At 36.7% G+C, this 10,570-nt stretch overlaps 2 protein-coding genes across 2 annotated transcripts; one reads left to right on the top strand and one right to left on the bottom strand.

Annotated features, from left to right (window-relative positions):
* The first annotated feature begins 6,323 nt into the window (after positions 1-6,323).
* On the top strand, positions 6,324-9,126 carry LOC134652423 (uncharacterized). Its single transcript, XM_063507612.1, has 5 exons — positions 6,324-6,564; positions 6,843-7,009; positions 7,349-7,574; positions 7,744-8,070; positions 8,515-9,126. The coding sequence occupies exons 1-5, from the start codon at positions 6,368-6,370 to the stop codon at positions 9,095-9,097; spliced, it is 1,500 nt and encodes a 499-aa protein (XP_063363682.1). The 5' UTR covers positions 6,324-6,367; the 3' UTR covers positions 9,098-9,126.
* Positions 9,127-9,519: 393 nt separating this feature from the next.
* Positions 9,520-10,512, bottom strand: LOC134652187 (aprataxin). The gene is made up of 2 exons (XM_063507350.1): positions 9,933-10,512; positions 9,520-9,695 (listed from the first exon to the last, which is right to left on the bottom strand). Exons 1-2 carry the CDS (start codon positions 10,360-10,362, stop codon positions 9,538-9,540), a joined length of 588 nt encoding a protein of 195 aa, XP_063363420.1. The 5' UTR covers positions 10,363-10,512; the 3' UTR covers positions 9,520-9,537.
* Positions 10,513-10,570: the final 58 nt, after the last annotated feature.

Below are 10,570 nucleotides of genomic sequence, written 5' to 3'. Positions count from 1 at the left end.
CATGCATGATTTCCCGGGGCATTCGTAACAATTAACGTTTTTTGCTAACCAATGCGAATTAACACGATCTAATTTTACCTAGTTTACCCAACCCAACTGCTAATGACGTTATCAAGGAGGAAACTCTGAGGGGCTACCGCGAAAACCGAAATTCGCAAATTACGGGGATCTTTCTCCTTTACTCCAATGAAGGCGTAATTAGAGTGAAAGAGAAAAATGCCCGCAATTTGCGAACTTCGATTTTCGCGGTTATAGCCCTGGTCCGATATTTTAATAAAGACGACTATTAGGTAGTCAATTTATCGGTATTTAAATTTTATCGAACATATTAGGTAGATAAGTGTAGGTAGGTACCTAACGGCCAAAACACAATTAGGTAGGTGTAGGTACCTATACGTCGTGTAATACAAGAGGTGACGTCATGTCGTAGAACGAGAAGCGACGTCGTAGTGTCTCCTTGCAACATCTACGATATTCATTGCTACGGAACGATGCCGTCAATATCATGGGCCAACCAAACACAATTACACGACAATATAATTTTCTGTGTTTCTTTCCCTTCTTTCTGTGTTATAAAAATCGTTGCAGATTTATCTTGGTCTGACTCTACCTATCTAGTTACCTACACTAATAATTTATATGTAAAACAAACTATAGCGACCCGCCCTGGCTTCGTTTAGATTACCTACACAAAACCTTAAAAAAAGACAGACGCGGTGGGGGACTTTGTTTTATACACTGTAGTGATAAGAGTGTGGCAAATAGGTACTTAGGTACAGGGTTGGGCAAAATACTGGCTTCCACGTATTTGAAATACAAATTACAAAATACATTTTTAAAAGTATTTGAAATACAAAATACAAATTACAGTGTTTAAAATAATGTATTTCAATTACAAAATATACCTTTATTTATTTTTTTGTTTAGCATTTAGTTTTAACGTTAACGAATATCCTTTCATATAAACTTATAGGGTCATTGCGCTAGTTTTCGTCCAGCTCTAGTTTACGTCCACTTGACGAAATTTGAATATATACCTACATTCCTGCACAAATTTGGACTGATTTCAATCCTTATGTCTAAGGCGTCTAAGCAATATATCTGTCTACATATAACAATGATATTTCGCAAAAAGGAAGCGCTGGTGGCCTAGCGGTAAGAGCGTGCGACTTGCAATCCGGAGGTCGCGAGTTCGAACCCCGGCTCGAACCAATGAGTTTTATATAGTATTTGTATTTCGGAACTATGTACGAAATATCATTTGATATTTACCAGTCGCTTTTCGGTGAAGGAAAACATCGTGAGGAAACCGGACTAATTCCAATTACGGCCCTAGTTTACCCTCTGGGTTGGAAGGTCAGATGGCAGTCGCTATCGTAAAAACTAGTGCCAACGCCAATTACTGGGATTAGTTTCCAAGCGGACCCCAGGCTCCCATGAGCCGCGGCAAAATGCCGGGACAACGCGAGGAAGATGAAGATTTCGCAAAAAGTAGTAAATTAAAAATGAAATATATATTTGATAATCCGTCAAGTCGTCGAAAACTAGTGCATGGACGGAAACTACTGCAATGACCCTATCCCCTAGATTTAAACGAAAAGTTCCACGCAGAAGTTGACCTAATATAGATCCAGTATCCAGCCAATGAAAATTGTATCTCGGCTGGATCGGAGGTTCGCGGTCGGCTCACAGCTTGTGCGAAAGATTAGACATTTTAGGATTATAGAATTTAATAAAATGTATTTATAGAAATGTATTTTGAAGCTTGAAGTATTTGAAATACAAAATACTAAATACATGTGAGTGCAGTATTTGAAATACCAAATACAAAATACTAATTTGTATTTCAAATACGTATTTCAAATACATGTAATTGAAATACTGCCCAACCCTGCTTAGGTATAAGTACTTTTGAGCGCAAACTGTAAAAATATGTAGGTATAATAAATATTATCTCAACGTGATTTCTTTCTGTAGAGTCCGTGCGGAAAGAGAAGAGTCGTGGAATGTACGGGGCCCAATACATTCCACGACTCTTCTCTTTCCGAAAAGACTCTATTTGATACGATTCTAAAGGATTGTATATTTGGCGCGTTGTTTTGTTCGCTAACTATTGATGCTGACCAAATGCTGTATTTAGATATTCAAGTACATATAATATTATAGTATGTCAAGCCATTTCCGTCAGTAGAAAAAAACTACAAATTTAAAAAAGCGGCCAAGTGCGAGTCGGACTCGCCCATGAAGGGTTCCGTATTTAGGCGATTTATGACGTATTAAAAAAAAACTACTTGCTAGATCTCGTTCAAACCAATTTTCGGTGGAAGTTTACATGGTAATGTACATCATATATTTTTTTTAGTTTTATCATTCTCTTATTTGGACGTAGTTACAGGTAAAAGATCCAATCCACAAAATTACCAAAACATGAGTTAAGTATACCAGAGAGGTCTCTATGGTGTCTATTTTCACTCAGCAAAAACAGGCCCAGTTTACACTGCGTTTTCATATTTTAATCAACATGGGATACCATCCCACATGTAGGACGGGTTAAAATATATATTCGCTAATAAGTATCCATTTCTCTTGGAACCTTTTAGTTATATTCGATCAATTACGGAACTGCTCCACATTTATTTTATCGAAAGAATTCCAACCTGCTTGGATCATTTTTTAGAAAATGTAATTCACACTTTTTATCCTAAATATTATTAACGAAAATGATCCAATTCATTTGGATCCTTTTGAGAAATAAAATTTACTACACTAAAATCCTTCAGATAAACAGCAAAAAGAATTCATCTCACTTGGATCACTAAGTTAAGAGATGTTGTCAATTCTACTTTGGTGTGATAATGATCAGCACAAACGATCCATGCAAGTATTTTTTTTAACAATTATGGCCCCTTACGACCCCTTTAAGCCAATCCATGTAGGTATACTTGATCAAGCAAATCTTGTCAGTAGAAAAAGACGCGAATTTCAAATTTTCTATGGCACGATAACCATTCGCGTCTAAAGTTGCACCAAGAAAAGTCTGCAGCGGATTTGATAGCGCACGCAGTGTAAGTGTTATTTATACGTCATAATTTCATAGAAGTTTGACGTTTAAAATGACACTTGCACTGCGTGGACTATCTAAATCGCTGCAGACTTTTCACGGTTTGACTTTACATTTTTTTTAATTTGCCGCCTTTTTCTACTGACAAGATTTGCTTGATCACTTTGACCAGCTATATTTTTAAGATTCCTTTCTAAATTCTAATGGCATTATTTTTAACTATTATGATCAAGTCCTCACTGCTAATTTTTTACTGTAAGTATTGGCTTGGACCAATATGCAATAATTGTAAAAATGTGCAACAACCCAAACCATTTTTTTTTTATTGACACTACTTACAATTTTTATTTAACGGTAAACATAAAAACGACCCAACGCGGTATTATAGTTGGTCAAGCAAAATCGTGTCAGTAGAAAAACGTGGCAAATTTAAAACATGTAGGCGCGAAGGATTATCGTCCCATAGAAAATTTGAATTTCGCGCCTTTTTCTACTGATAAGATTTGTTTGACCAGCTATAACTGTTAAATTATCATTAAAATAATAAAATAGGATTTTAAACATATGAATCGTTTTTGATCATTTATAAATAATAAAACACGCAAAAATAATTAAATATATTTTGAATTCGTCTTCTACGTTTTTAGCAAGTTATACATAGTATGTCAAACAACTTTCTCAGTAAAAACGGTGCGAAATTCAAATTTTCTATGGGACGATAACGCTCCGTGCCTACGTTTTTTAAATTTGCCGCTTTTTTCTACTGACGGAAATGGCTATAAAAGTCACAAACTTTGGTAATTTGTTCTCTTTTTGGTAACTTGCAACACTGTTCGTGTCATAGTGTTGCTGCGCATTGACAAATTTAATCGTGAGACAGTAATTATGTTTTTTTTAGGGTTCCGTACCTCAAAAGGAAAAAACGGAACCCTAATAGGATCACTCGTCTGTCTGTCCGTCTGTCTGTCACAGCCTATTTTCTCCGAAACTACTGGACCAATTATGTTGAAATTTGGCACACATATGTAAGTTTATGACCCAAAGATGGATGTGTAACGTAAATAAATGAATTTTAAATATGGAGGCCATTTTTGGGGGGTAAATGAGAAAATTAAAAAATAAAGTTTTTCAAACTATATCGTGTTATATATCAAATGAAAGAGCTCATTGTTAGAATCTCAAATACATTTTTTTTATAATTTTAGAATTAATATTTTAGCAGTTATTCAAGAAAATGACCATCCCCCCCCCTTATCTCCGAAACTACTGGGTCTAAAATTTTGAAAAAAATACACAAAATAGTTCTTTACCTATAGATGACAGGAAAACCTATTAGAAATGTGCAGTCAAGCGTGAGTCGGACTTATTTTAATTATGAACTCTAAATTTACAACGGTAATAGGTAATTTTTAAGAAATTTTGTGATCATTATTAGGTTTAATACTGTTTAGCAAAACTAATTTCATTTTTTATGGTAAAATAATACATAATAATTAATTCAATTGTTTTTAATAATAATATATTTAGGATTTTTATCCAATTTTATTGAATGGATCCTTAATGCATAATTTTTAAAAAAACGAGAGTCCATGAAAAGTGTATTTTTATGAAAAGGATCCAACCCACATTTGGTCAAATATCTCGACAAATGTTGCATGAAACTGAACAATGTATGTATAAATATATAAAAGGCGAATTGGCTCGTTTTTCATCCAAACACATAGTATAAAAAATATCTACCAGTATAGAGGAATACCGATTCAAACTTTAAACTGCCATAACTTTTGTTCAACTTTTTGTGGATTGGATCTTTTACCTGTAACTACGTCCATTTTAGAAGTTAGGGGGGGGGGGGACACACATTTTACCACTTTGGAAGTGTCTCTCGCGCAAACTATTCAGTTTAGAAAAAAATGATATTAGGAACCTCAATATCATTTTTGAAGACCTATCCATAGATACCCCACACGTATGGGCTTGATGAAAAAAAAAAATTTTGAGTTTCAGTTCGAAGTATGGGGAACCCCAAAAATTAATTGTTTTTTTTCTATTTTTGTGTGAATATCTTAATGCGGTTCACAGAATACATCTACTTACCAAGTTTCAACAGTATAGTTCTTATAGTTTCGGAGAAAAGTGGCTGTGACATACGGACGGACAGACAGACGGACAGACAGACGGACAGACAGACGGACAGACAGACAGACAGACAGACATGACGAATCTATAAGGGTTCCGTTTTTTGCCATTTGGCTACGGAACCCTAAAAATGTGGGCGCGAAGGGATAGGAAGGGATATTCTCTGTCAAATATTGGTTAAAAACTTGGAGGATATAAGCAAACGGTGACGCCATGTCTGTAATTTTCTGTACACAACAGTCTGCCGATTTTTGCGGGGAGGGGCACGTCCATAGACTAGTATTCCTAGTCGATGGGCACGTCAAATGTATACGTAAAACGCGATTTACATTCTCGCGCGAGCCACGAGACGAGCCGCGAGCCGCGCCACGAGACGCGAGTGTAAGCGGTGGGCTCGCGGCTCGTCTCGTGGCTCGCAAGCTCGTCGAGCTAATATAATTTAAACATTAACGGCATGGCATAAGGTTTTGACAAGCCGAACGCGAGTGTGTCGAGGCGAGCCACGAGACCGAGAGAGTCTAAACCGGCTCTAACGTAAAAATATATCGTAAAAATGTAGGTGCGAAGGGATATCGTCCCATAGAAAATTTGAATTTCGCTATGTCAAATAAACGTCAGTCCATACATTGTGTATGACCATTTTCATAAGTGAGAGCGAGAAAGAGATATCTGTTGTCTAGCCTCAATTATTGGTGCGGCGCGTGCGGCGCACCAAGGTCGCGGTGCGGTGCGATAGTGTGTTATAGCTTTAAGACAAAGGCAGTATTAAAACGTAGTGGTTATATTCTCTTTACTCTTTAGCCCCTTCCAGACTATGTATGTGCGTGAATCGCGCTGCGTAGGCAGTATGATTCTCTCTGTCTATATTTAAAATGAGACAGTCTTGGGCCAAACTATAGCAGTAAGATTTCTTATGTTGGTACAAATCATTTGCATCAAAGTCAAATTGTATCATTTGTAACGTGCTTGATAGTATCTGTGGCATGAGACTGTGCTGTGACAGTTATCGAGTTATCTGACAGTTTGATTGTTGTCAAACGATTGCTCATAAATGTGCGCAATTTTTGGGATTTCTTCATATTTCTAATTTAATTTTATTTACCGTTGTTGAATGAATGGGGTAAAACCTATCCCTTTTGAAAGTAAAGCTAAAAAAAAATTGTCAACATGAAAATTGCCGTCGAAGGTTGTGCCCATGGCGAATTAGAAAAAATATACGAATGCATCAAAACTTTACAGGAGAGGGAAGGAATAAAGATTGATTTATTGATATGTTGCGGAGATTTCCAATCGGTGCGGAATAAAGATGATCTACGAGCAATGGCAGTGCCTGAGAAATACCAGCACATCTGCACATTTTACAAGTAGGTTATGTTATAATGTTTACTAGCGACCCGCCCGGGCTTCGCACGGGTTAACAAATACACCTAACTAAACCTTCCCCTAGAATCACTATTGATAGGTGAAAATCACATGAAAATCCGGGCAGTAATTTTTGAGTTTATCGCGAACTTACAGACAGACATACGCGGCAGGGGACTGTGTTTTATAAGGTGTAGTGATGTCATTGTAATAATAATATTATAATGATGTTGAAAATACGAGAAGAACATCAAAACATAAAACAATATTTATTTTTCAGGTATTATAGTGGCGAGGAAAAGGCCCCAGTGTTGACGATATTCATTGGCGGGAACCATGAAGCATCCAATTATCTGCAAGAGCTCCCATATGGGGGATGGGTGGCCCCGAACATCTACTATGTGGGCAGAGCTGGTGTGGTCAAGTTCGGTAACTTGAGAATTGGAGGTAATACTAAATCCTTATTATTTTTTCCATTTGAGTTGTTTAAAACAAAAATATTGTGCTTTACTGTACATTCTGAGAAAAGTGACATAGGATGTGCAATTACTTATATTACAGGACAGTTACCTGACACATCCACCTTTTCTACTGCGACTTATTTTGTCAATTTGCTTGGTTAACCATAAATACATCCAACTTCTATTTACTGTAGGCACAAGGATAATTAGTAAAATACTTATTGAAACCAAAATTTGTTATGTAACATATACCGAAGAGGTTAAATAATGTTGTAAATAAAACATGTTGTTTTTTTTATCATAAAATCTGCACAATTTATTTCAGGTATGTCTGGAATCTTCAAAGGAAGAGACTATCTCCAGGGCCTTTGGGAGTGTCCCCCCTATAACCAGAACTCCTTGCGATCTGTGTACCACATCCGGGCCCTGGATGTGTTCCGTCTCAGCCAGCTGAAGGAGAAGGTGCATGTCATGCTGTCTCACGACTGGCCGGAAGGTATCACTGATTACGGGAATAAAGAGGAATTGTTAAGAAGGAAACCATTTTTCAGGTATATAATGTTGTTATGTTTATCTCTTTTATGTTGTATATTTACAGTAACTCTAAATAAATAAATATTTTTATTATGTAGAGTTGTGTCTGGGTAGTGGGTATTGCCAATAACATAAGCAACAAGTTTGAACAGCTAAAATGTGTTTATTTGTTTTTTCGTATTTCAGGGAGGACATTGAATCTAACCAACTGGGAAGCCCTCCTGCCACAAGACTGCTGAAAGAGCTACAGCCAGACTACTGGTTTGCTGCGCACTTGCATTGCCTCTTTGTAGCTCTGGTAAAGCATGACGAGGGGGAAACCAAATTCCTGGCACTTGATAAATGCCTGCCCAAGCGCAGGCATCTTCAGATATTGGATTTACCTTCAGAGTATGATGGTGACAAACAACTGAGATATGATCTGGAGTGGTTGGCTGTGCTGAAGAATACAAACCACCTCATGTCAGTTAAAAATATTGACTGTCATATGCCTGGACCAGGAGGCAATGAAAGGTGCCTATTTGAAATAACTAACATTTTTGTCTCATGCATGACAACAGGATGTCACATTAGAAAATCAATTCCAATCCATAATTTAACATGTGAGCAAGATTAAATTAAATGAGTTTTATTAGAGTCTAGTAAATAAAGAGGTCTGACAGTCCACATACCACACTGCGAGAATTATCATGTTGTGTTAGCAAATGTTATTTTTACATTTTAGTTATTTCAGTATGAAAATTGCCAAGCGTTATTTATAATTTCAACACGTAAAATTGGATTGCCAGACCAACAACTCATAAAAGTAGATTTATTAATATTATACTTTAATTGGTGTTTTGTGCATATAACAGCATAATGTAACAAAGTTATGTGTAGTGGGGCAAATTTATTATTTGTTTTGTTACTAGACAGTATTAAAACACACTTCAAATAAATGCATTTGATCATTTTCAGGTACGATTTTACACCAACAACAGAAGAAAAAGAAGCAGTTGTTAACCTAATGGGAGACATGCTAATAAAGGAGGAAGCTTTTGTGATGACTGCTCCAGTGTATGATCCCAACTCTCGCCGTGGTGTGCCCACTGACCCCATTGCGAACCCACAAACTGTGAACTTGTGTGAAAAACTTTGTATTGATGATCCCTTACAAGTATTGACAGCAAGAACCGGTAGAGTAATGAAACAACCAAATGTAATTACATCTAGCAATATTGTTACTAGTCCAGAGCCAGTGGTGAGCGTTTTAACAACACCAGTCAAAGCAAAAATGTCATTACCGGCACCAGTGACACCCAGTGATTGTGACAGTGAGATGTCTCATACAAACTCTTTGTTCTCTCCAGAGACACCTTCACAGATAAACAGCACTAATGAATGTGCTACGCCTTTGTCAGTAGGAAAAAAGACATTTAAAAGACGAAATCAGTCCTTATACACCCCAGATGCTGATAAAAGTCCTGATACTTCTACATCACTTCTAGATGACAGCCCTCGCTCTAGCAAAGTACCGTTTAATGATAATAAGTGTAGTTAACGGTAAGTGTACTATTGTACAGTAGCTAATTGTCTTCTAAAGTATAGGTAATGACAGAAGTAATAAATATTGTAAAATTAAGGCATGACTATGAAAATCTATTTGGCAATGAATAAAGTGCAATTCAGTGTATAGAACGTTGGTTTCTCTATTGTCACCCTAGCTTACGAAATACTACTTGTGATCAATTTGAGAAACCCTTGAGCAATAAAATTAAAACAAATTCTATAGGACAATTTTACACAAATACCCACCTAAATACCAAGCCCCACCGGCTCAAGATTATGTGGCTTGTGTTTGTGTGTAAAGTTAACCCTTTACCAACAATGAAAACACAGACAGCCTCTCCCTAGACTAGAAGCATATACTGTCTTATTTGTAAAAGTGGGTAGTGAGAATACATTGATGAAAGAAATAAGTGGTTCAATCTAAGATATTGTTTATTTAGCATGAGAGAACAAATGTTCTTTAAGTTGTGGCATATTTTTAGGCTTAAAATTACATTGGTTGCACTGTAAATCCATAGCCATTAGAGTCTTGTGGGCCTCATTTGATATTTTCTGAATACTTCCATTCTCTTTTAGCTCACTTAGTGCATCTGTAAAGAAAAATGACAGATATTTAATACTCAACATGTGGAAAACAAAACAACATCATTAATCGTCATTTAACACATTCACTACCAGGAACCCGCCTGGTGGGCGCTCGTAAACTTTGCTCAGAGCGACAACCCGCTGGGCGGGTTGTTTTGGTTTTATACGTAACTATAGACGACCGGTTGCTGGGGTAGTGCGCCGTTTTTTGTCTGGTAGTGATTGTGTTAAGGGGTACTTGCCTTGGTAAGGTATAAAGTTTCTTGTAACAAAACTGTTCCAATGTACTTTTGTTTTCAGGCATGGTGAAATCATGTCAGTACTTATAACATGCATGTGGAGCCGCTGCATACTTGGTACAGCATGGAAACCGGCCCTGAGGGTGACTCCATGATGTTCCTCTTTTAGCTCTTCATAGAAATCACCGAATTCTTCTAAGAGACTAATATGACTCTTATTGAGATTGTAAATACTATTTATGTCCTCCTGCGGCAGTACAAGGTAATGAACTTTGGCTTTTGGATATTTATCTCGAATAATTACAACTCGGTCAGACTGTTTCACGATTAACTCTGGGTCTTTCATGGATCCTAATAGTCCCAGCGACCAGTGTCTTGGTTGTTTGGTCGTTTTACACGCGTCTCCTAACATACTTGCGCTCCTTTTACTCATTTTCAGTCTTGATATTAGGTATTTAACCTTACGATTTATAAACTAATTCTTTTTCTTAGTAGCAAACAATACAATAACTACATTAACTCTGAACAATTAAGTTTATTCTGAAATCGATTCATACACTTTTTTGTTTTTAATTTCTAGTTAAATGTCAATGTCAAACTAACATACCAAGTGAAGCGTTCGTAATTAAAAGTTAAGGCGC

Source organism: Cydia amplana, chromosome 11 (assembly GCF_948474715.1).
Source record: "Cydia amplana chromosome 11, ilCydAmpl1.1, whole genome shotgun sequence".
NCBI lineage: Eukaryota > Metazoa > Arthropoda > Insecta > Lepidoptera > Tortricidae > Cydia > Cydia amplana.
The sequence above is the reverse complement of the archived record's forward strand: the minus strand, read 5'-3'. Positions and strand labels throughout refer to the sequence as shown.